The 27,455-nt window shown below is 37.6% G+C and overlaps 1 protein-coding gene across 3 annotated transcripts; it reads right to left on the bottom strand.

The window, feature by feature from the left end:
• FBXO15 (F-box protein 15) lies at positions 1–27,063 on the bottom strand. 3 transcript variants are annotated; one of them, XM_057414765.1, is made up of 10 exons: positions 26,979–27,063; positions 23,673–23,786; positions 21,678–21,782; positions 17,262–17,504; positions 16,750–16,959; positions 14,646–14,775; positions 12,193–12,275; positions 10,837–10,982; positions 5,098–5,222; positions 1–1,423 (listed from the first exon to the last, which is right to left on the bottom strand). In XM_057414765.1, exons 3-10 carry the CDS (start codon positions 21,779–21,781, stop codon positions 1,154–1,156), a joined length of 1,311 nt encoding a protein of 436 aa, XP_057270748.1. In that variant the 5' UTR covers position 21,782; positions 23,673–23,786; positions 26,979–27,063; the 3' UTR covers positions 1–1,153. The 3 variants fall into 3 exon arrangements, with proteins under 3 accessions (XP_057270748.1, XP_057270746.1, XP_057270747.1); XM_057414763.1 differs by having other exon boundaries at positions 26,973–27,045; XM_057414764.1 differs by lacking the exon at positions 26,979–27,063 and having other exon boundaries at positions 17,382–17,504; positions 23,673–23,911.
• Between the last annotated feature and the right edge of the window lie 392 nt (positions 27,064–27,455).

Below are 27,455 nucleotides of genomic sequence, written 5' to 3'. Positions count from 1 at the left end.
TGAATCAGCTTTAACTTTATTATCTTTAAAGGTTACATGAAGAAACACTATAGTACAGATCTGCTACTGTCTCTGTAGTACAAAGCACAAGTGCTTACACATGAACATTGCTGCATGAACCAATTCATGTACTTAAATAAAGGTGAGAAATTTTTTTTAAGGTAATCACTACCATAATAAAGGCACAGAAGTCAATATTGTTGTGCTTTTTTTTCTTAACAGACTACTGTGAAACTACACAAATTTGCTGCGATTTGTAACATGCTATGAAATGAGACTAGAGTCCTATTATCATGTCATTCTGGGATTTTTTTGTACAAGGAGTAGATTTGGTCCTAAAGTTACTTCAAGGAACCTGAAAGATCAGGCACATACATTCCATTTTTATATGAATACTTACTCCTAGATAAATGGTATCAGATATGCATTGTTTCCAAAACAACTGAATATTACATACATTAAGAGCAGATATCAGTTCAGCTGTGCTGATAATTAGCACACTTATTCATAGGCCAGTATAGGAGGCAAGTATCAAGAGTCAAATCAGAGAGAAGGTCAGAACAATAGAAAACAGAACAAAAAGGAATTTAAAGAAATTTCATAGTAGATATTCTATTTTCTTAACAAATGCCTTAAATGCTATATTGTTTAGATCTGTGACTTTCTGTCTGCCTTTTAAATCCTCTACTAGAATACACTGAAGTATTTTCTGGATAAAAGAAAATAAGTATTTCTGCATTTAACAAAACCTTTCAAAACCTGTTATTTACCAATAACATTCTAAGGAATCTGAAGGGAACAGCACACATGCTGTTTTACTGCTAGACATAAAAGTTAGTGCTCTCAAAAAAAACTGTGGCTTATGTAATAAGGCACCTTCACATTAAGTACATATGGTGCTCACAAGAAACATTAACCAAGGTAGTAACAAGTATCTATAAAGAAGATATTCCTAAAAATAATCTAACTATACCCAGTACCAAAAACAGACTAACCATGTGATGTCCAACAGTGAAGAAAACCACTTACTTGTATCAACATGTCTCTTCAATCCATCCAATGTCACTTAAAACACCCAAAAATACGACTGCACTTGCTACTGAAAAACTTGCAGGAACAGTCTTGCTTACAGGAAATTACTGACCCAGTTAAGTCAGTAATTTGTTCCAAACCAGTCATTTACCTTTTTGATGCTTAAATAAAGCACCAAATTGACTATAAAATACTCCTTGGTTTCTTCCAACCACACCAACTCAACATAGACTTTACCCTCTGAATCTGCATAGTCTGTGGTATAGATACGACCCATGTAATCATAAAGACCAGATGCCTTGGAAGACAGATCCATGCAGACCGGGGCACTGAAACACCAGAAGGGCTTTCCAGTTTCATCCAAGAGAGTAACATCCATCACATAGCAGTCCTATAAACACAAGCAGAAGAGGTTATTTCCCTGTGCCATGGCACAGTAAGTAGATATGTCCCTGATTTTAGGAGACATATCAAGGATTTAGAGAGCAATTTTTGGTACAAAGGCTTTGGTACAAAATATATTTTGGTACAAAATATAATTGACAGTGCCGCACTGCAAAGCAACAAATACTTATTTAGAGGTTTCCTACAGAAAGCAAAACTGCAACCTACAGGCATCAAAAACTGTGTTACAGAAGATAGCAATGTCAACCTACTTGAGATATTATTTCTTAAACACTTTAGCACCTGTGTTTCTCAATTACTAGTTACCTTGCCATTCAGTATTAATAGTCCTTTCAACATCAGAAAAAAACTAAGTTTAAACTCAGGTGCTAAAATTGCGTGAATGCAGCAATATTTGCAAAGATACTCAAAGAGACTATCCCTAAGGCAGTGTACACACACGACAATTACCCTTATATGTCAACTATAAATGAAAGCTATACAGCACTTTTTGAATGGCTGCAAGCTACAGTTCCCTAAAAGATAATATTAAGGTATCTTTCTACCCTCCAAGTAATTCTTCCTTCCAAAAAGCCTTGAAAATATTTCTTTATAATGCTACACAATTGCATCAATTTCTAATGCAAAAGTCAGGATGCCAGTTCTCGGCCACTTGCAAATGGATGGTTTCACATGTGCCTTAAAAGCATGTGGACTGTGTGTCATGGTTAATACCAGCTGTTACCTAATCTTATGAGTTCTGAATCACTAAATGGATCAGATTATCTTTATTATGCTGTATATATGCATTGTGTGCAGGAGTATCATATGCTCCAAAAGCGTAAATAAACCAACATCATATATTCCATGCTGAAATTTGGAATGCTTTATTTCACCATACTACATAGCTGTGCTTCCATTGCTTTAACATTCTTTCACTATTACCATACTTCCATCAAACAATACAGAGCAGATGGCACAAACATAAGTAGTAATGTCATACATACAGTTTTCTTAAGTTTGGTACTGTAGATTGCTGAAAATAAAAAATCCAAAACAAATCTGATGACCATTTAATATCTTATATAAGCCATAAATTTACTTGAAACAAGGAAGAATTACTATTCTGTGGTCTGACATCTTGCATATGAAAGGTCAATTATGAAAAATAAACCAGGGTGGCCTTAAGTATTGGGTTTTGGTTTTTTCTTTCCATATATTTCCAACTACCTGTACTTCAGCAACTCTTTTTTTATTAAAAATACCCAGAACTGCCAAAAAATAACCTCTTTTTTTAAAACAAAACAAAACAAAACAAAACAAAACAAAACAAAAGCCTTAGAGTACTGGGCAAAACTCAAATAAATTCAAAGCAGTGGCATGTTCTGCTGTGACCTATATTATTTGGCCTTCACAAGTTTCAAAAGTTTTACAGATTCATGTTAAATGCCAAATTGAATTCTACCCTCAACTATCTGTTGGTACGTGCAAGCTCTCACCGTAAATGGTTAAAAAAAAAAAATTAGTATTATTTTTTCCTAGAAACAAATACTCAGTAAACCTTTTGGTGTAAGCACACAGGACGAGGCTAAACTCAAGATTACAGCTATAGCTCTCTGTTTCTTCTGACAGTTAATTTGCCAGATTTTTACGCACTACTCATGATTATTTTTCATGTAAGTAAAAAACCTGCCAAGCAGCTGTAAATCATTCAGAACTATAGAATGGTTTTAACTGGAAGGACCTTAAAGATCACATAGTTCCAACCCTCCTGCTATGGGCAGGGACACCTTCCACTAGACCAGGTTGCTCAAATCCCCATCCAACCTGGCCTTGAACACTGCCAGGGATGGGGCAGCCACAGCTTCTCTGGGCAACCTGTGCCAGTGCCTTACCACCTCATTATAAAATAAATAAATAAATAATTTCTTCCTAATGTTCAATTTGAATCTACCCTCCTTCAGCTTAAAACCGTTGTTCCTTGTCCTGTCACTACAGCGCTTGGTAAAAAGTCTCCCTCATACCTTCTCATAAGCCCAGTTTATACTGAAAAGCCACAATAAAGTCTCTCAGGAGCCTTAATTTTCTGGTATCTGCTCAATGGCACCAAAATATCCTAGCTCTTTAAGCAAATTAAGTATATTCTGTAATTAAGTGTTAAGATCTTACTAACTTTAAGCATGCAAATAGTTCTAACAAAATTAATGGGATACACAATAAAAATGAAGTAAAATTAAACTAATTAAAGTCTGATTTTTTTCAGAAGCCTGAATTAGCACCTATTTTTCATTATCGTTCTCAGTGAACATTCATGGCAATCAAAGACAGATGACAAACAATTCCTTTAAAAGTGTTTTCTTGTTAACTTGAGTTCCTTCTACTCACCAATATACAATATTTTTAATAAAACACATACAGAAAGAGTTGTTCTTTTGAAAACAACCAACCAACTCAAATAAGTTCAGTGTAAACTGAGAAAGAAATGCAAGTGAACAGATTTGCCACTATGCAAACAAGAAGTAAAAACATCACTGCAAGCAGTTAGAGGAAGCACTCAATGGAAACTGTAATTCAAGCTCAACTGCAATTGATGTTCCCAACAGATACTAGTAGATTACTAAATTTTAAAAAAATTTAATATGCCTCATTGCATAGGAAAACTGGCTGACACTGTAAGCTATAAAACAAGTATTTGAATGGCTATGAGCAAAATATTATGTTATCAAACAGTATTCTGTTCCACACTTATGCAGGATTAGCAGAAATGACAGTTTTATTAATTTTTACTTTTTTCAAAGAAAGTGCCAAAATTTAAATCAAATCCTGAACCAGATAATTTTTCAGTTATGCTTAAGTTATATCTGTCAGAATTTTTGGTACTTCTGAAATATTCAGGTAGATGAAATACATTTAAAAATATCTGCTTTCACCGCTACTGCAAAATCCACAGAACTAATTTCAAACTTTCTTTAAAATGATTCTTCTAGGAATTCTATGCAAGAGAACAAGTGAGAATTCCTCTCAAATATGAACGGTTAATCCAGCTGACCCATATACATGACTCAAGGCCAAGGTGCTGGCTGCATGAATATGGACTGTATTTCAGCCTGCGTCCAGCAGCATTTTAACATTCTTCAACAGTTTTCAACCTTCACTGTGCATACATGCTACAACAGAATCTCAGAGTACTTCTGGGTTTCGAGATCTATTGCCTACAAAGAAACCCAAGCCCAACCAAAGAGAAAGAAAAAAAAAAAAAACTAATCACAAAACAAAACAAACAAAAAATCCAAACAAAAAAAAAAACAACCACCACCAAAACCCCTAAAACCGTTACCACCCCCTGCCAAAAAAAAAAGCACATGGGCAGTAGGTTTTTTTGTCCAGCATTTCCAAACAAACAGTGCTGGTCAGTCACAGCATCTTTGCCAAGTAGAAAGCACTGGAATTGTCACACATGTATAATGGGTCTATTATGCAATGTAAACTCTAAGAGAGGAAGAGTAAAACTTTTTATCCTCAAAATTCACATAATTTTTTGCAATATTTGAATCGAGTTTTTTCCTAATTACAGTCATCTTTCACAAATAAAATAATTTCTAATTAGCATATTTAGGATGCATAAACATAATTCTGTTTTGAGATAAGCACTTCCAGAAATAAAAATTATTTCTGACTGACCTTTACATTGCCTTTAAACACATCGGTTTCCCAGGATAAGCCAGGTGTCCCAATAAGAGGTAAGTGCTTCGTATTATCCTTTAAGCTTACAGCTGTGAGCTTCAAATATTCATCGGCAATGTCATCTGAAAATATTAACAATATATAACATTATAGTACTACAAATCAAACTAAGCCCAAGTATACCATAAACTTTCTCTCTGCTCGTCTTCATGTCTTTGGTTTCCTCCCACTCACCAATATGGAACCCCAACACAGAACATACACCTACAGCTAGATACCAAGCATGTTACAGAGAATTTAAGTCATGGTTCAGGGCTTTCATTCTGAGATCTACAGTAGAAGCAGCAGATAAAAAAAAACAACTGGGTATATTTGAGTATAAAAATCTGAACAGCACCTAAAGGACTTATGCAAGAATGCAAGGAGTAAATTCCATGTTCAGTATTTCAATTTCATGCCACCAGTGCCTCCATCACTGCCCACTCTCCAAAAGTCAAGATCAAAACATAACACATAAAGTAAATGAGATACACACACCACCTCTTTTTTTAAATCTCTCTGCTCTGCCTGGTAACTCAACCTATACAACAGGGCATATGGATAACTATTGGTTCTGCCTGGAAAGGATATTGCATCATTTAAACTGACAGCAGTATGCTTTGATTTGAATCAAGTGTTTAAATTATGTGTTTGTTCATTTTTAAAACAGCTTTCCAAAGGCTCATGTTTTGACATAATTACTTTGTGATTTTTTTAAATTATTATTATTATTTTGTCACTACACATAACCATATGTGTTTGGTATGTCTTCCTCTTCCCTCAGAATAGATCAACTTTGCTGATTTTTCCCTTGCTACCTGAGAAGGAAGGCTAATGCTCTAATTATAACTTGGGGTACATCACAACAAACAAAATCCCTGGCCACAAAGACAGGTGTGGGGAGAAAGCACCACAGTGTGACACAACCAGATTTCATAGTAGGACATGCCTTAAACAAATTTCCTTGAACAAGAGATAATCTCTTAAAAGAGCAAACAAAAGCACTACAGACCTCAAAGAAAAAAAAAGAATAAAAAAAACAAAGGAAAGGAATTAAGTATCTAGGACTTGCAGAAGACACGAAGGGAGACAAGAAATTCCCCAGAAAATACTGCATTTCAGGATCCAATAGCAGGCCCTGGATGGTTAGACGGTAACTGAAGGAGCATGTACAGGTTTAAGGAGCAAGTGGCAGAGGTGAAAAAAAGTGTTTTGCCTGTGATTCTCCTTCAAACAAGCCCAAGTAGCAGTATGAGGCTGAAGACAGAAGAAGCAACATCAAAAGGATGCCTCTGAGTTAAAAAGCTAAAGCCTCCGTGAAAGAGCAGCAAAAACCTCTGCCTGGTGGCTGCTGAAGGCAGACAGCTGGAGGAAAAGTGACTGAAAAAGAGAGCCCCCAGTTAACCACAGAAGCCAGAAACTTCTCTGAATTGGTACTGTGGGGCCAACTCCCAAGAGATGCTTGGCCATAAACCAATGCTGGAAAGACGTTGTTCACAAGAGGGGAGTCCAAAGAATACTTACTGTGGGGAGGAAGCAGCCCAACACCTGACAGAAGACAGAAGCAGCAGGTTTTTCAGTACAGACCCTGTCTGGAATAAGAGTTTGAATGCACTGAAACCAACATGACTATGCCCGGAAGTATTTTGTATGGTTGAAGGAAAGCACATCACTCCAGTGATAATCGTTCTTTCAGTGAAGTCCTTGAGAACTCAAGTGAGGAAAATGTAAGCAGAATTCACTTTCAGGACCCAGCTCAAAGTGCAGAAAAGGATATTAAGTTGATACCTGCCCAAATGATTCAGTTCTAAAACTCGGTAAATCAAATCCAATGATAAGATTTTGTTCCAGATAAAAATACTTCAGATAAATAGTCAAGCTTCACTGAGTGAACATTGAAAGCCCACACTTAGAGTTGAGCTTCTATACAAGAGACTTTAAACACCATCAGTCAACAAGCACTTTTTCCAAAGCACCGTTATCTGCAATTCAGATTCAAATGCAAGCAACTGTCCCTGTCACCCATCCAAAACAAAAAAAAAAAAAAAAAAAAGCAATGGACTAAAAGCAGATTGAAAAAAGCATACTGGTAATAACTTAATGAACCCCAGCACATGACTACTATTGCATGGCATTAATAATATGAACTGCTGCATTGCTAGCTGGGTCACCTGATGAAGGTATAACCTATATTGCAGTTACTTCTTAACTTTAAGCCAGAATTGGAGATAGGGAACACAGATCAGGAATCTACAGGTCAATTATTCATGGATTAGTTAATCCAGTCCTTCACTTATTTATTTTTTATATAAAAGCTCCATTGTAAACCTCCTATCCAGAAGAAAGGAAAAGTATGCCCAGAAATTAGCAAGAAGCTGAAGTGCTAAGCACTGAAAACTCCCTTTCCTCTTCCCAGTCAGATGAGAAAAGGAAATTAAAGGACAGAGCAAGCTATGTTAAAAATACAAAGGCAAACAGACAAAGGAAATTGGACAAGTCTTTTTTCAGTCTTATCTAGAATTTGTTTCATTATCCCTTTTTAATATCTACAGTCCAGAGTTTATGCAAGACACATAATAGCAGCAAAGCATCCCTTTAATCAGGTTAATATAGGTTATAGGGAACAAATACTTCCACATAAAGAGAATACCAATACAGAGAACATATATCACACAGACAAACCTCAGGGAAAGAAGCAAATAGTCCAGTAGTTCGAAGGCATTTATTTTAGCTAAAAGGCAAGCAAGTCTGTTTTGCTAACCAAGCCTTTATTGCAAGTTGTAATCTGATTGTTATTTTCACAGGGAAGGCTGTGCTTAACACTAGTTCTGGTGGTGACAACTGGCCTTGTTGTCATGCTGAAATGGTCATTTAAACTTGCAAATCAATCTTCAAGGTCAAGCAAAAACATTTCAAATACATGATGTGACGTTTTACAAACAAATCTTAAGATCTCTTTAGACATATAAAAATCACCCTATTACATTTTACAAGCACAATGTATTGACTGACAAGAAATAACACTGAAAAGCCAAAGTTTAGGCTAACATATGGCTACAAACCTATGCTTAAAAAAACTGGAAACTTAGGTAAATACATTTCAAGAATGTTTATGCAAAAGCTAGATGCAGTATCATGGCTCCTGAGTCATATGAAAGGCCTGTCGCAGCTTCCTGACAAGAGAAGTTTTCTAATGCTTTCAATTCTATTTTAAAGTATTTAGCATATTCACCCTAGAGTATCCATCAACAAGACCATATTACCAATTCCGTTTAAATGGAAGGAAGCATAAAATAAAATGCTAAAAACCAGACAAAGGAGTAAAAGAGTGGCAAGCCAGCTAACTACTGCAGTGCAATAAAATACTGCAGTATTAATAAAACAAACATCTTAAGCCATATATACACCATCCATTTGGTTCAGTGAACTGTGATATAACTTCTTTAATTTAATGTTGAGAACTTTGAAGAAAGAATTGAAAATAGAGCAACAAAATTAAGCACAACATTAATGAAGACAGACAAAAAGAAAACTAGATGTGAACAGGTAAATCAGTTATTCTGCAGAATAACAAATGGATATTCCCTGGTAACGCAGAACTGTCTGCACCTTCGTGATGGAAGCAAATAAGTAAGTATTTGACAACCAGCTGACAACTGCTCTATGTCTTAGGTTATGGAAACTGCCATTGGCATGTCACATCCATAATCTGAAATACATCTGGATTGCGTAGAGCATTTTAAGAAACAGTAAGACTTCCTTCTCACAATGCCAGAGACCTCCATGTTTCAGAGCCCGCCCAGAGAATGGGACAAAGAGTATCACTATAATGGAGCCTAAAAGCAGAATGCAACCCATCAAATACCACCAGATGGGACAAACCTACTCTAATGGACACATTCAGAAGCACCATGTTTACCATAATGAGCAAAGTGGACAACAAACTACCATGAAGATATGTGAGAGCAGACAGCCATAAGCTACCTCACTACATCATTTCTGAACACAAATTATGGAGGAAATCAAACATTTTCCAAAAGGAATTATTGTGCAAGTACACGGAAGGGTCTAGATGACAAATGAGCTTATTGACTACAGAACCATGGCTTCAGCTGGCTGATGTCCTCTGAGAAAAGAATCTAATGGCTGTCACACAGCTAAAGGACACAAAAATAAAACAGTTCAGAAAACACTGGCTATGATATAACAGACTGCCTAACTGGCAAAGTAAGATGGCACCACAACCGTATCATGGACATTTGCTACAATTTGCATAAACATCAACTTAACCTTTAGCAGAAGTAGCTTTTAAGCTGCAAAAAAGTGATACCAACAAAATAGTGTGCCACATACTGCTTTCTTTTGTACAGCTGTATTGCTAGGAGCATAAAATTTTTAGTTTAGACAACAAAACACGACATTCACCTTAAAAAAAACAAAACCAACAACAACCACCAAACCCCAAAACTCAACTCTCTGGCCAATTTAAAGATGAAATTACTTTTTTTTTAGGGTATAAAGAGGAGTCCTGTATTGAACAACACCTCAGGAGAGATTTCTATTGCTACATGGATAGACTTTCACTGAAGTTTTACCCTTATAAGTATTTCTTTATTTCAAGCTTGCAGCTTTTCTGGAATCTGAAAACATACACGTTTCAAATTCAAAAGACTACAACACTCCACACTGTGCACAATGCTACAGACTAACAGTTTTTGGAGTCATCAGAAACAAATTAAAAAGTGTCACACGGGGAAATTTGCTCTAACACTGTAGAAACCTGTGTTTTAGAAGCCTGGTAACAGTGCCCTCTACTGTCATCAACAAAACCAGTATTTTCTGAAACCAACAGAAGGCTCATTAGTACTGTTAGCAGAAAAATACGGGGGGAGAAGCAACTGATTTACAGTGTTTGATTTTAATTGTTCAAGTTTACTACTGTCTCTCTTGACAGAAAGACAGCTGCGTAGCTGTAGGCAAGACTGTGCTGAAGTTAAGTCAAAAGAGAGATCATCTCTATATATTTTGCAAAACTAGCACAACTTTTAAGTTGGGCTGTACCTGAACAAGGATAGCCAATCATGTCTCATTAAAAGAAATACTAAGAAATGAATAAAAGCAGCACAGTTAAAAACAGTCACTGAAATTGCTTATCACACAATGAAAGGATGTCAGAATAGACTACCCTAAGTTGACCTACATAAAAGCTATAAATCCTAAAGTTCTCAGTATCTTCTACAAATGTATTTAAATATTTAATCTGTCAATGCACCTAAAGTATACTTGAGAAGAATTCTACAGAAATAGGTCTCCAAAATGTATGAGGACAAACTTACTTTCTCTTATAGTATACAAGTGGAAGGAACATCAATCTACACCAAAAGCTATGCCACTGCATTATTAATTCAGGACTGAAGCAAACAAAAATATCCTGACAATCTGCAGAACTTGTATCTCAGGCCTGACACTATGTCAGTTTAATAGGCAGATTTCATACAGAGCAAGTTTACAGCACCACACAATGTACTATGGAGATATTAAAAAAAAAAAAAAAAATCACACAATGAAGAAAAATACAGCTTTCATTTAAAAATCCATTTCAGTTTCTCCCCTTAAAACAAAAATATGGGATATAAAAGGAAAACATAACAGCAGGGATCATTTTAAAATCAGACCTTACTTTTCTGCCAACTCTACCTTTTCTGCAGAAGAGGCTCTTAAATGTTCCACACAGGTAGGTGCAGCTTCTACCGTGCATATCAAGATGTAGACTGTAGTCATGTAGTCCATATTCTGGGTCAACATCATCCAATAGAGGTTTATGAGGTGGAAGGGCATATTTACTTTAAAATAATAATAATAATCATTAACAACAACACTAGAATTAAGCAAGGGGGAAAGACTTAACAGAAAGAGTAATGAGCCTACCTTAGGAGAGGCTCTAAGAGGTGAAAAAATTATTAGAAAAATCAAACATCTCTAATTCATCATACTTCTTTTAAGCTACTACAGTGTCTAATACTTCTTATCAGCTGTCCAGCCTAGCCAAATGCAGAAAATATGGCACTCAACCTTAAAAGGTACATCTGCAAAACTCCAAAATAAAAATTTGTTTATGGAAAAACAAACAAACCAACCAAAAACCACACACAAAAAAAGAAAAAAACAAAACCCAACTAACAAAAACCACATCAGCTTAACTATAAATCTAAAAGCTACAGACTTCCCTGGAATAGCAGTTATTGAAAATTTTCTCTGTGTCTAACCTAAGAGAGAAACTACTATACATGAATGACCAGAAGAGACCAAATCCCAGAGGCAACTGAGCAGCTCCTACATAGGATCCTATTTGGTAGCAAGGGAGATAATGTTAAGTATTTCTGTGTGAAAAGAGCCACACTAAGTTATAGCCAGCATTTAAGACTACCAGTAGATCCTACAGTATCTGAGCAGAAAGCTGAGGGGAAAAAATGAACCCCCAAAAACATCCTCTACAGGTAAAAAACCACCATCATTTTAAACAGTTTACAGTGTATAAACAGGTATTACATTGTACACTGGAATATACACATATGCACAAATACTGCATAGGAAATCCAGCTACTTTTTCAATAGGGCTGAAAGATAAATGCAGGCACCTTGCCAGTTCATCAGAATTTTTTTCTTCCCTCTTGCACAACTAAAGATAATTATCCTACTTCTTAAAATGTCTCCCTCTTTTCTAGGTCTTTCAGATAGGAAGAGGGAATAAGACTGCTTGAGAAAAGGGAGAAAGCATGTGCAGTGTATTTCTAACTTTTTCAATATAGCAAGTACTGGTACACTTGTATGACTAAGTTATCTCCTTAACAGCATAACAATGGTTACATTTAAGTGTGAAAATACTTCTCCGGCTTTGTATGTAGTTACTGTCATTGTTGTTTATATTAAACAAGCATAGTTAATTACTCCCTAAATATAAACCTCTTACCAGCAGCCAATTTTAACTGTAAAACTCAAAGCTTTATTCAAAAGGTTATATTTATTACCCACAAAGGAGAACCCAAAACTTACACAGTAGCAGAACCCAAAGTGCTTCTCTCAAAAAGTTGATGATAATGAAGACTCGTCATAACAAAAGCAATTTCATTTTTCTCCTGAAAAGTTAATTAAAGTAGATGTATTTTCATCTGGCAAGACTTTTTCTTCATAAGGTCTTCCTGAGCATTAAAATTCATAGATAAATGCTGCTGCTTATAACTCTGCCGGTTACTCTAATAATGTTAATAACAGCTTGCTTTAACACTAGGACTCCTATTACTCCCTACTATCTACTGCTACAAGAATACAGAATATATGTAAAAGGTCAGGATGGAAACTAGCTATGCTGGGGAAAAAGTTAGCAGCAATCCATGAATTGCACTTCTCTAACTTCTACTTACCGCTTTAAACCAGATACTTAAAAAGAGTCAAATAGGCCTTCCTCCCAGCTCCTAAATACCTAAGCATTAAGCTTATTTTGTGTAAGGAATTATCTGCAAAGAGGCTAACATCAGTGAGGAATACAGAACTACTCAACAGAAATATTGAATTTCAAAGTAAAATCCCAAATGTCTTACCAGATTACATGCTACTGGGTAAACGGTAAGATATACCTTCTGTAGGCCTATATACTTCAAAGAAAACTTCAGAGCTCAACATGAGAACTAAACAGAGCCAAAGGTACCTGTTCACTTCAAGAACACAGAATGCTAGGATTTCAGCTTTAAAAAAACAAAAATAACAATGCATTTTTAAGTTCTACATTTGCAAACACATAAGTCAACAGCAAAATAAATTATTCACTGCCAGCAGCCTATTTCTGTTCTGAAAAGTGGGCAACTGTTATTTTCATCTCTCTGGGTTACCAAACAGAAAATTGCATCCTCTACTTGAACTTTTTTTTAAGCTACTTCTTTAGCTACTTCTCTGCACTTTTTGTAATGCAAAATTACATCTATAAAGGATGCAATGAGAAAGATTTATCAATCACATAGAGTCTCTCAGTCTTTCTCTATCCAAACACGAAAAGGCCCACATAACCTGTCCTTGGTTGTCAAAATTACTAGCATTAGCAATTCCTGTTACACAGCTATGTGTAAAAAACCAAGATGTATGGCATTTATGATTATCACACCCACCTACACTTAACTGCCTAATGCTACTCTCCCACATAAATGATAAGAACAGCTGTTCAGAAAATTAAGCAGGAAAAGTATATCAGAGCAAGGCACTTGATGCTTAACAACTTTGTAGAACTTCAGTTACGACTAAACCGTCTCCAGGTGCTGAAAGAATTCTCTTTCCAAGCATGGGAAGGGGCAACACATCAGCAGGACAATAGGGACAACAACATATGGACACAAATCTACTAAACTGAGGATACAAAAGAAATGGCTATTCACTTATCAGAGCTTCTCACAGGTTGAGATAACTCATAAGAGGTTCATGCAGGTCAGCCAGTCTCCTTTTCTACGAAATGGACACCTTTAAGTAAGGGTGAAACAAATATTCCTTTTGTGGTTTGAAATAATTCCCCTGGTGATTGTGCACATTTGAAGTAGCAAGAGTTTCCAGCTAGAAATGAGACATGGCTTAGATCAACTATTCACAAACTCCCTCAGGGAAGTTCACTGCCAGTGCTAAATATTATATCTATGTCATTAGCATGGCTGGAAGAGGAGTAAAGGGCTGCCACCTCTGAATTCAGTCCAAGAACTGAACACCTGAAACAGGCTTCCATAGCACTTAACTGTATGCAATTTCAGGTAGACAATTCAGTGCTAAAACACAGGTTCCTTTACAGGAGGAATCTAATCCAGATGCTCTGCACTGCTCTCTAAAGACATTTATCCCCACATACAGCCTACACAGACTAACAACTTAACTTGGACACTTGACAGCAAGAACTGAATATCCCCAAAAGGGCAAAATGTACATTCCTACTGCTGGAGCATGCTATGACTATCTGGCAACGTAGATTAAAGGAAACAAGTAGCAAAGTTGCCTTGTGGGAATTCATTGCTTTGAGTGATGGGGACAGGGCAAGGCGTGAGTTAGGGGAAGAAGCACATCCCTCCTGAAACCATTCTCTTTAAAATGTCTTTAGGTTATCAAACTTTGGCATGTGAAGAGTGCAAAATAAGCACAATGGAACACAGAAATAAGATTAGTACAGTATCTGATATACTATGAACCATAACTGTTATTTTTCTTAAAGGTGGATTTTTTTGGGGGGGAAGTACAAATAGTCCTGCAACAGCTCTTTAGAATACAATAAATCATGAACTAGCTCTCCCTACCTGCATTTCCTTGTTATTAGTTTAGACAAGATTTTTCAAAATACAAAAGAAAAAAGGAAGGTGGGGAAAAAAAACAGAACTAAACCCCAAACCTCCTCCCCCCGAACTCCCCAAATCCCAACGACCAGGCAAAATAATGTTTCTTCAAGTCATACTACAGTATCAAAAAAAAAATGTTTATATTACCTTCCAAAGTCCTACTACAAGTCCTGAATTCAGACAGAAGAGTCGGACAAGCTTATCAGCACCAACTTCTACACTTTTTTCAGTCAGGTTAGCCAGATGATATTCAGCAATTAAGGAACGATGACGAGGTCTTTGAAAAGAACACACAGAATGCAGCAACAAGACTATGTCTCCTTATTTATGAAAAGCTCAGCCTAATCTCATTTTTTAACTCTGAATACTGACCGACCGCACAAGATGAAAATGATTTTGAAAGCATTCAGCTATAAATTTTACTTCTGAACAACTACAGCATTCTAGCAGGATCTCAACACCTAACAAGAAACAAAAGCCACCACAGGATGGCCTAATACAGAATTATAGAATCATAGACTCAACTAGGTTGGAAAACGCATTTAAGATCATCAAGTCCAACCATTACCTCAGGACTTCCAATATACTACTTAAAAAAAAAGAAGAAAAACTGATCTATTTGCCCAATATTTTAAAATGGACACAGAATTACTCTATAATTTGTTTTTAATACTATATTGGTACTAGATGGAATCACTGGACAACTGTCAGTATGAAGCTAGGTACTAAGAAGGTACAGAAGCAAAATTCCAAGGAAAGGATCAAACTGCACCTATAATAAATTAAAAGCTTCTCTTAGAGGAAGCTTTCTTTTTTTAGCAAATTGTTTCTAGATTTTGCCTGTAATTAAAGCAAATTAGCTCCATAATATCATTTAACTAAAGGTCATACCTCACGGGCATTGGCTAATGACACATAACAAAAGAGCAGAAAGCAGTCTGTGTTACCTATTCAGAATGGAGAAATAACTTTTTTCTAAAACCTTCTGCAGGTTTATGCTCTTACAATATTCAAAACTGTTCCTAGCTTTCCCAACAGTTTCAAATAGTATCACCTACCACTACACACTGCTAAGAAAACAGCAACCAACTGGAAATTCATCACTTTACCTTGAACGGTAAGATTTGGAGAGGAGATGGGACATCAGCCTCTTCTGGTTTTAAGTCAAGCAATCTGGTATAAATACAGGGAATTTACCAACGTCCCTGCACTAGCTCCTTATAGTCTTAACATTCTCAGTAACATTCTGATATCTGTGAAATCATTACCTTTGTGTATATTCACAAGCGCTAAAAACTTATAATTCTGTGAAATAAATACACTAGCTGCTTGCAAGATTTATTTTACTATTTTCTACACATGAATCAACATCTTGGTAAAGCAACTACATTTTCCACATAATCTGACTGCAAGACTTGAGTAGCTGACTACACAAAAGGCTTCTTGGCATTTTTTTTTTTCTTTAGGTAAATACATTGCTTATTCCTGAGGAACCTTGGGTTTTATATGCGAGCAGTTCGTTCTTTTCAGAGTTATACTGGCTATGGGTTTTGTGTAAGAAGCATGCAGCTGATACTGCATACACTAAAATGACAGGTAAGACACAGATGTGGTAAACTCCTTCACAGGAACCAAATACATATATATCTCAAATACACACTTTTAATTTAAGCATCCTTTCTCAGAATATCATGCCAGCAAAATATTGTACACACTTAAAGTACAAAACAATGGCTATCCCACATGGTGCTGTAGGCTACTTTATGTGCATGTTCTTATATTGTACACGTAGCCAAATACAGAGCTCCCTAAATTCACATACATACCTATCAGATAGAAAAAAAAAATGTTAGCAACACAGATTACCTTATTGTAGCCACATAAACATTGATGTACTGTCTCTAGCTAAGCTTCTCACATTAAATCCTCCTAGATCTACATGTTTGTTTTATGCTCATTTGTATCTATGCCTTAGATTCAGCTTTCCAAGGCAGGCCCTAACAGTCTGTATCTTGCATGCCAGTAGCTACGTTAACCTAAAAATTAATGTCATAGCTTGCTGGATTATACCTATTTCTTGCTAAAAAGCTCTACCAATGAAGAGAAGGACATAGGCTTTGGAAGAAATAATACAGAGAAGCTTTCTCAGAAAGAATTAACTTGTTAAGTTAAACCAAGTTCAGGTAGCTCCTACAGACATATTATGAACCAACTACACTAACCCTCCCCCAAAAAAATAGTTAAAACTCACCCATTCTTGCTGCGAGCTCTGCTTTGGTCAGGAAGCAATGGTATAACTCCAAATAATTTTAGGGTTGACAGGATGTCTAAGCATGGCCAATCTGTACTATACCAAAGTATAGTAACAGATGTATCCTTAAATGATAGGTTTGCTTCCTCCATTACGTGTTCCTTTCCATTTCTGTCCTTTAGAACAATTATCCAACTCAAGCCAGAGGCTCTGTTATTTAGAAATTGAGAGGGAAGAAGGGTGTTTTGGAAAAAAAAAAATAAATAAGCATACAAAAAAAAATAAAATTCTCAAAGTGGCAAAACTTAAACTGTGCTTCCCCAGAATTTTCACATTTCTACTAACAGCTACTTACACTTTTCGGGCTACGTCATTTATAGGCTATCACATTTCTTCCCATTCTGAAATACATTTTATAACTCTATTTCCAATTTCCCCATCATTTCCAAAGCCATCAATATTCTGTACATTGCTCTTGAGTAAACACCTCATGTGATTAAGGCATTGCTTACTTCATAGCTTCTCTGTTTTTACATGGAAGACCTGTATAAGGATCTACAGGTTTAACAAGTTGCATTACTCTAGTTTTGACAACAGCTATTTGTTTGAAGATATATTCTTTCTTCCAGTACCCAGGCTTTCTATCATGTAGAGCAGCACAGCCCAAGGAAACAGTTTCTGTTTGTTTGGACTTCATTTTCCAGATTGTCTTTTTTGGTTGAAAACAACTGGAACAGATTTTCAGCCAGATTCCACTGAAAACAGAATAAAGAGGAAAACCACATAAATTTCAAAAATAGTTATTTAATTATTCTTACATGCTTGTCTCAGCTACCACTGAGCATGTTGGCATAAACATATAAAACCCCAGATTATTAGTACTAGCCAAGGAAATGCAAAGGTGCAGTTGTGTACTTCTCCACTTTTCCCCATTTTGACCTTCCAGCACCCTATATGAGGTCGTTTTCCCTGGTGCAAACATGAAGGCTTAGGAAACAGAAGATGCTAGGTGTTAGCATTTCTCATGGGCTTACTGGGTTACCTCAAAGAATATGTAATCGCTGAAAACGTTTCTTGTTTGGATTATGTATACCAAATGAAATCTACTTACAACCTTCCACTCTACTACAGGGATAAAAAAAAAAACACAACCCTAAAAAATATGCAGTTCTTACAATATGCCAATAATGTTGACAAAAATCTCAACTACATATACAGAAAATGTTTGACTCCTATTTTAGAAAGCAGAATCATCAGATATTGGGAAATTTTATGCATCACAATAGCACACTAGAGTGTGGTGGTTTTTAAAAGGCCTTCCTTCACCTTATGCTGCCACTTTACACTCACTGAAGCAGATTAAAAAAAAAACAACAAAAAAAAACCCCACCCAACAAAGCAAAACAATATATATCTGAGTGAAAGCTAGAATGACAAAACAAAAGGAAAAGTAAATTTTGTCTGTCTTCCTGAAAATGCAGCATCCACAATGAAGCTCAGAGACAGCAGAGCCATACTCTGCGACTTAAAGGAAAACTGATTAAGGTTAAGCAGTTACTTCTGAAAATTCCACCTCAAAACAATTCATCTTCCTCACACAAAATCTGCTAGTAGAAAAAGTGGTTTAATACTTCTTATTCAACAAAGACAATACAGACCCCTCAAGTTTCTCACACAGTCTAGCTAGAAGCAGGGTAGACGAAGACAACTAGAATCACCTACGTTTGGTGGTGGTACCACTGTCATGTCAATCCATTCTGCACTCTCTTTTGAAAAGCTTGGAGAACAGACATCTTTTTTTAAGAGATCAAAGAAACATGCAAGAGGAATGATGGCTTCACCTCTTTCCAGTTAAGAAAAATATGAGGTCACATTTCCCCCCCCCCCCCCCCCCCCGATACTCCAGTATCTCTAGGGCAATTCATGGAATATTAAGTACAAGAACTTACAGGAATTCAAACAACAACCTGTGAATAAAAGTTTCCAGTAAGTTTTTCAATTTTAAAGTGCTACACAGTCTACCTGGCTGCACTAGAAAAAATTAATAGCAACAGAAACAAATTCTCAAGAGAAATTCTCTACCATTCATCAGCAAGATTACCAGCCCTCACTTATCCCCAGGCAAACTTACACTAATGTGCTTTGTAATGCATTTTTTCTCCCCTTAAAGAATTAAAGCATTCAAGGGCTGAATCCATCCCACACTACCTCCTACCAGTGAAAACCACCCTCATTTCATCAGCTGCTGAGACCACATGCCAAGAGCTAGGCTCTTTGTTACCTATGCAGAAAAACTCGGGAATTATGCAAAAACCTTCCAGGCTGCTGCTCTGCAGATATATGTACAGTCTCATCCTGACACTTTTTTAGTCAAAGCTGTTTAAAACACACAGATCCATAAGTTTCTGTGACAGGTAAAAGGGGGTTCAAAGTCAATATAAGCTTTCAATTTTCCTTTCCAAAGTCTGAGAGGGGGGTAGGATATATGAAGAACAATCCCATAAGTAAAACAAAGGCTTAAGATACTTCAATTTTGAGCCCATAAAGGAAAAGACAATCCAGTTATCAGATAGTATAAAATATTTCCGATGGAGGGAGGAAACTGTTATTTAACTTCAAAGCAGTTAAGAATTGCAAGATGATGAAAACAGAGGAGCAATGTCCTTGACACAACATCATCAAGGGAAACTGAGCAGTGTATCATCCAACTGGTCTTACTCAGCCAAAAAGTGCACTAATATGTTCTCCTGTAACTCTCTGCTGTGAACTAGAAACCCCTTCCCAACACAGACATGGGAAGAGATACTCAATAGCTGGCTGCTGAAAAGCCAGGGTTTAGTAGCAAGCACTTCCTGCATTTTGAAGGTACAGTCTCGGGCACTGTATGCTGAAGGAAGACAGACTTACCACCAATACCTACCACCCTTCTCCTCACTCTCAGTTACATATTGCTTCTTCATTTCCCAGAACAGTATTCTGCAAGAAGGTGAGAAATCAGTTCAAGAAGTTCAAAAATTCAATCAGGGCCAGGAGGCGGAGGAGAAGGGGGGACCTGGAATCGCAAGTGTTTAGGGAGGTATCACTGTCCACTCATCCTCAACTTCTGAAGAATTCAGGGCAGACAAATCAAAAAAGGCATCCAGTAGGGAAGCACAAATTTGCCTCTTTACAGCAGAATACACATCACTTCTGCTTCAAAGTATTAAGTATAATATTCATCTCAATGCCTCTTATTGGACATTGTAAACAAGCCAATCCAACCTCTTACTGCTAAATCAAATGCCAGAAGTGAACATGCAGGCAGTCATCACTTGATGACCACAATGGCAAAAAGATCATCCCCTATTCTCCAGCTTCTCACTTCCTCTTACACAAGCACTTTCTGCTGGTGATCAAAATCCTCAGGCTTTCAAACAGACCATCCATGTGAGCTTCCTACACTGCATGATAGGAAGGCTGGAATAATAACATACTGAGGTAAGTGGGGTGCAGAAAGAGCGATCAGAAACAATTCTCTGCCTTCAACATTTACACTGAAGACTTCAGTGCCAAGGAACTGCTAAAGCAGAGACATTATTTGAAGGGCCCAAAGACAAAGCGCTGTATTTGGCAGCACAGATATATCACGATGAAAGACTAACGGTCCTACTGCATCAAGGATAGTATCCTGCAATATCATCAAAACATACTCTTTCTAAAAACCAAGATCGGATCTGTCACAGAGATATGAAGGAACTTTAATTAAACCACAAGATTCAGGGACTCAAGAAGGTCCATAGAAATCCAGCAGGAAGAAGTGACCTAGTCCCACTGACAAGTCAGTCTTCTAGATAAGGGAAAGTTCTTCCTCAAAACCCATCTGTGCACATACAGTAATCTCTGTTGAGATCAGAAAATGGAAACAGACATTGCTGAGATGGAGACAGATGAACTGGCTTCCACGAACAGCCTCAATGATTTTATCCTACCTTACTATCCTGAAGTAGAAAATGCATAGAGATATATAATCTGTGTCCACTACACAACTGTTATCTACATGTAGCTGCTGACAGCCTCAAAAAAATTAATCTGGATAATGGCCTTCTCTTCAAATTCATCAATTTGAAAGGTGTCAATGCCAACGTTAACCGATTCATTGTACAAGTTCTGGCAAATAAGTGAGAAATGGATGAACACCAAGATGCGGCAGCTTCCTATACAGGAAGACATTTTCCGATTTAAATAACACTAATTCAGCAGAATCCTACAAAAAAAGAAAAGAAAAAAAAAAGAAAGCCCACGTGTCCTAGTTATCACATACCAACTAGGTCCTCTCCTGCCGATACTTTCACAAAATCATCATGATACTGGTACAATCAATCTGTGAATTCTGTATAAGCAATTGTTTAAAAAACATGGCAGTATTTATCTTCGCCCGTTTCAGTTAGAAATCACCAAAATTTGACAGAGCAACAGATAAAACATACTAGTGACTCCCCTGACTAAATCAAACCCTCTGCAAAAAACCTGATGGAAAGAGCTAAATGAGGAAGACTTCAAAATTATGAAAGCTATGACAATTCTAGATAGCTACTGGCTACACACCAGTAAGGACTACCTGAACTAAAAAGCCTGTGCAGCTGCATGTGAATACAAGCAAATATACGCAAATAATAATAACAAAAAAAAAATAATAGCTACATTTGAAAACACTGTATTTAATTTTCGCCTCGTAACTCCCATTAAACTGAACAGAGCTTGTACAGCTAGAATTCCATAGAACACATTGTACTGTGAGCTGTGCAGTGTATTTTCAGCAGAGTAATTGCCAATAGGTATATGCATCAGTGCTCTGGCATGAGTGAAACTAAATTAGAAAAGACTCATAACTCAGGAAAACTCAGCTGCTGCACAATTAAGAGTAGCACTTATGCTTCCCTGTTCCTTACTTGTCATTTGCCAGATGATAAAAGTGCCTATTCACACAACCAACAGCCAACAGGGACACAGCATCCAAATAGGAAAATATCTTTATCAGCATTTCTGATGGCATGCTGGAAAACAAGAGAAAGAGAAATACCATTAGACTTGCCTGCAAACCCCAGAAAATCCAATGGCAAAGAATTTTAATTCTAAACCAGAGCAAAACAAGAGATGGAAACTATCAGCTTGTAAATAACATATCAAAACTCACCAGAAGTGTTAATTTTGCAGAGTTTGGGTTCTGATTTGTATCTCTAGTACAAGACATTTTTTTAAAAGCATAACCTATTTAAGTGGCACAGCACAATTACATGAAAAGTTATAGGTTTGCATTTTCATTGAACTTTATTAACTTTAACCCATTTTGACATGAAACTAGCTCATTCAACTTCAGTTTCTCACTGCTTGTAACATGATTTTAACACACAGTCCACAACCACTAGCATTTGCCAGAACTGCCTACACTCAGCCTCCTCCTCACTGTGGCATCAGGGCTTAGGATGTACCAGGACATAAATGGCCTAGTCAAACAGTAAGATTGTGCTCGACCTCACAAAAACCTTCAAACCATATGTGCTCAAGGGTCTCATACAGTTTTCATTTATGTCAACAGAAAGATGCGAAACACAAAATAAGAGCTGAGTGGCATTTCCTGAACATTAATGTTTCTGTGCCCCTGTAAGGCTGCCTGAAATACAAGTGCCAGCCTAAGTACAAGCACAAAATAATCTGGAGCTGACCCACTGTGATTTTCGTATTAACAGATAGAAACCTTATACCCTTAGAGTAGTATCTGGTAACTGCACAGAGTTTTTAAAAAGACGGATTTTATACTCTAAGTTTTGGAGCATGACAATATGGTAACATCAAAATCACCACTGAAAATACAAGGTGCTATGAAAGTCAACACTTCAGCTGTGTCTCTTGTCCATTTTCCACTGTCATTTACAACATTTGTCGATTTATAATACTCTATCCAGAAGCACACAGTTTTCAAGTATGGAATAAATGCCAATACACCAAGGTTTGTATCAAAACTCAGAATCCTAGTTGCACTAACATAGAGATGATTGTGCCAAAACCTGCACAGTTATTATGCGAAATAACTCAAACACTGTAAGCTCAAAGCAGTTACTGCATTTATTTCAGAGAGAATTTAGAAATGATCCCTTAAAAATCTGCAGATTAGCTAAAATAGTATGCTTGATCCAGAATTCTCAACAGTGGTTTTTACAACAATATTATTTTATGTTTGAAAGAAGCTGAGAAAGTTTGGGTTTTTTTTCCTTTCACACCAAATTCACAGTGTAAGGGATTGAACTGTCAATCCAATGGAAAACAGAGACATGGCTACACAGTAAGTTACAAAATGTACATTAAAAAATTAATTAATCTTTCCTGTAACGTATTCTCAGATGTCTTCTGTAGAAACCTAGCTAATTTTAAAAAAGGAAAAACACATGACTACATGGAAAGTGCCCTTTCACTGTCAAACAGGAAGGGAAACATCTACCTTGCAGCAAATATGGAGCAGCCAATCTATTCCTCCCCCCTCATCCCACTCCACCAACCTAAGCCCCTCTATACAAAGCAACAAACATCAAGAGAAACATCAAGAGAAACACTGAAGTTTAATTCCAAGCTGGCTTTTATCGAAGTAATACAATAACAATTTTTATTCTTGAGGAACAACACAGGCCATGATTTGCAAAGGAGCCGCTAAAGTCTTACCGACATACTTCATATGAACTTAGAAAAAAAAGGAGGCGAGGAAGAACATGCCAGATAAGATCAGAAGGTCAACACAGGATCAACAAAGAAGGCCAGGAAAGCAAATCTTCCCTTTCAACTAAAAATATCTGATATGGAACTCTCCATACAGTAGCTGTAAGCAGTCAAAAGATAACATACAGTCTACAAGGGGTGTTCCACTCTTACTCCTAAACTGAAGACATACTCACCTCTCAATACCCAAATTAGACTCTGGTTTTATGGAAGGTGTCAAATACAGACTTTTAATTCCAGCATGTACAGCTCTAGAACCTCCCTGAGGCCTGGCAGCAGAGCTCCTTGACCTAGTTTTGAGAAGCAAAAGCTTTTAGAAATCACATCATCACAAAAGGAAGAAATATGCATACTGTGCACACCTAGACTCCACATCTCAAATGAGACAGGATTCAGGGAATACACTATATGAATTCCCTGAAGATTTGTGAAGTCATTATTATCAGTTCAGAAATTTGAACAATTATCACCAAGTTAAAATACCTGACATCAGGAAGATGCCAGATTTAAACTCATGGGTGTCTCTCCTACGATTAATTTGTTCCAGTAGTCAGAAGGGAAGAGTGTTGCACCACCAAATCAATTTGAATTCAGTAGAAATCCATTAACATTAGACAGCTGCACCACTGTAGCCATCATAATCATGTTCCAAAGTACTCCAGAGATGCTTTTGAGCCACTCAAATTCATTAAGCTATTCAAAGATACCAAATAAAACAGTACATTGAAACTTTCTCAAAACTGACAAGGCTCAAACAGAATTCCTTGGACTACACAACCATACTTGTGTACAGACTACAGAACTGTATCTGAAACAAAATTACAGTCTTATTTCAGACTTCCCTTGCTAAAGTACCCACAAATCTGCACAGTAAGTGGTAGTTCAACAGGCAAAATGGTACCAATGTTCTTATTGCTTAGTAACAAGCAACAGTTTTGACAAAAATTACTTTCTTTTACTAAAGAAAGTAACTTTGTAATTTTAACACAAACAAATTCTTAAAATCCAACTGGCCATACATTTTTTCCAAGTTTCCTGATAGTAAAAATTTTGGAAGCTGTAATTGCAAACATTGTCACTCAACCACATAAAAATATTCATATGGGAGTTTCAAACTTAATCAAATCCTTAACAAATAATACCCACTGATGCCACCAAGCAGACAGAGCTCCCCATACACTTTGTTAGCGATGATTTGTATTGCCAAGTGACTTTCCAACACCTGGTCAGTCCAGCTCTGGGTTTCCAACCAACCAATTAAATTTTGGGAATGAAATTACAATGTAATTTTGAAGTATATGGATACCACACACATTTAATGCACAATGTTCTTGAACTGAGATTGGTTTGTTCTCAAAGAAAAATAAAAATTGGAAAGAACAACTTTGACCTACATTGTCAATTGCTAGGGAAAAAAAAAATAAATAAAAAAAAATCCTTGAAATTCTACTGGAAATTGCTGTAAGCATGACACAAAATTACACACATTTCAGCTTGGCTGAAATGATAAGACTAACTTCACTGATAGGCTGACAAAATTAACAACTACTGTATGTCAAATATACCCTGAAGGTTAAGCAAATGTTTTACTCATGTATTATTATCAAGAAGTACTCTTAATCGATAAGGCTACAACTAACTGCATTTTTCAAAAGCCCACTGAAGGGATTCAGGGATATAAGTCATGTTCAACAGCAGCAGAACTACCACTTCTGGATCTTTCTGGGAAGCACGTCCCAGCCTATTCTCCTATCTATGCTGAAAGCACAAAGATACTTAGTTTGGGCAAATTCTAGAGTGACATACCTACACAGATGCCAGGTACAAAAGTAATTTAGATCAGGTTCTAGATCCAGGTTTTTACAACACACTTTACTTGGTACAAGCATAACTTTCATTGCCTCTATTCAGTCCTTCTTGCTCCCTTTTTAACCACTCCTTGCACCCCCTCTTCTTCACTCCAGGAAGGAATTTCTGAAGTAAGAGAAATGCTGCCTACACATGCCTTGAAAACTTTGATATAGTAGTATTCACCACTTTTGTAAGCTTCGATTCAAAACAAGTACTGAATTTTTGCATCTTCCAAACCGAAAATTTTCTTAAGGTATGCAGAAACAACAGCAAACCCTAAACTATTTTTTTGGAATGCTGTCTGCTAAGACTTTGAAATCATTATTAACAAAACACTTTAATGCTGTATTGACAAACCTTGCCTGCCCAAGTTAAAAATCAATGTTACTCCCCCTCTTTTAGAGACTTCTAGTAACAAACAAGATGCTCTTGCTTAGAGGCCAAACAATCTCAACTGCCATTTCATTAGCTTTCAATCTGTGGGACTCAGTTTTGTACCAGTATTTATACTTTCACACCCTGTAGTACTTGCAAATTACTATTGGGGGTTTTGCTGGCCAGGGAACAAAACTATTTCAAAGAAAGCTTTTAGTGACAAACCCTGACCCCTGTAGAGGTTAAATGCATACCTGGGGATAAACAGAAATGACAGCAATGTTTTGACATCGTGTTTCTTTTTCTCTACTAACAATTCCAAAGGCTTTTAGAAAGGTGGGTATTAGGCATGCCATTTACAGGTTAAACAAATGGGGGGAATGAAACTGCTATGAAACCCAAGGTGGTATGAATGAATTAGCAGAAAAACCTGCTTTCTCAACTTTGCCTCTAAGATTTAAACTTTTGGAAGCTGAACCTTTACTGTAAGAATTAAGCTAATCACACCTTCCACAATGAAATCCTCCCATGTACTACAAAGGCCTAACTACCCTGAACATACATACATTAGCCACAAAGCTAGCTAGTACTTTGTAGAAGGGCTACTGCTCATCACCTTCAAAGCTCATCTAGTCCAGTTCCCTGCAATGAGCAGGCACATCTTCAACTAGATCAGGTTGCCCAGAACCACATCCAGCCTGGCCTTGAATGTCTTCAGAGTTGGTGCATCCACCACCTCTCTGGGCAGCATGTTCCAGTATTTTATCACCCTCACTGTAAAGAATTCTTTCCTCCCATACAGCCCGAGTCTTCCCTCTTAAAGCCATTGTCCCTCATCCTGTCACAACAGTCCCTGCTAAAAACCTCTCCCCACCTTTCTTATAGGCCCCTTTTAAGAACTGAAAGGCCACATACTACTACTTCTAAGCTCAAGCACATGCTAAGTTTAAGCCCCACTACCCAGACAGAAATCAGGGCAATAAACCTTATGTACACGTGGAATGCTCATGCTTCCTACAAGGTGTCACCTCCACAAAGACACCCCCTCCACAAGGCCAGGGAGAGGAGAGCACTATAGCCATAAAAGAGCAGGCCTGAGTTACGGCGAGTTCAGGGCTTCAAACCACAGCCTTGAGACGGGTGGGTCGGGGTTCCCTGACCAGCAACAGGAGTTAAACATCAAACCACTCCCTAAGGGCAACGTGCCAAAACACGAGCCGGCAGCCTTTCCCCAGGCCCGGCAGGGAAACCGTTACCTGGGCCTGACGGCCGAGGGACCAGCGGGGGTAAAAGGCGGCGACGGCAGCCCGACCTCTGCGGCACCGGGAAAAGCTGCCACGCCGGCTGCCGGCGTCGGGCTGCACTCACGCAGGGGCCTACCACAGCCCGCCGCCATTGCCAGCTCCGCCCAGGGCCAGTGGCCTCGCACCAGACGGGAGGGAGGGACGGGCGCTGCTACCTCCTACGTGACGCTGTAGGGCGGGCCCGGGAGCGCCGCCGCGGGGAAGCTGTTGCAATGACGTGGTGTTGTTGGTACCCACAAGCTGCGGGAGCCTTCACCCTTAGCAGTTTACTTGCAACGGGACAGCAGGGACGACGCTGCTTCCGAGAGCTGCCAGCAGGACCCAGAGAGGGCTCCGAAGGCGCCATCGTGGTAGACCCGCGGCAAGACAGCTGTTGGGCTGGACTGCCCGCTACACCTTGCCGTGCGTGCCGCGGCGATCCTTGGGCAC

This window comes from Pezoporus wallicus, unplaced genomic scaffold (assembly GCF_028554395.1).
Source record: "Pezoporus wallicus isolate ANWC-B61680 ecotype Strahan unplaced genomic scaffold, APGP_CSIRO_Pwel_v1 contig_2, whole genome shotgun sequence".
Classification (NCBI taxonomy): domain Eukaryota; kingdom Metazoa; phylum Chordata; class Aves; order Psittaciformes; family Psittacidae; genus Pezoporus; species Pezoporus wallicus.
This window is presented reverse-complemented; position numbering and strand designations above follow the sequence as displayed.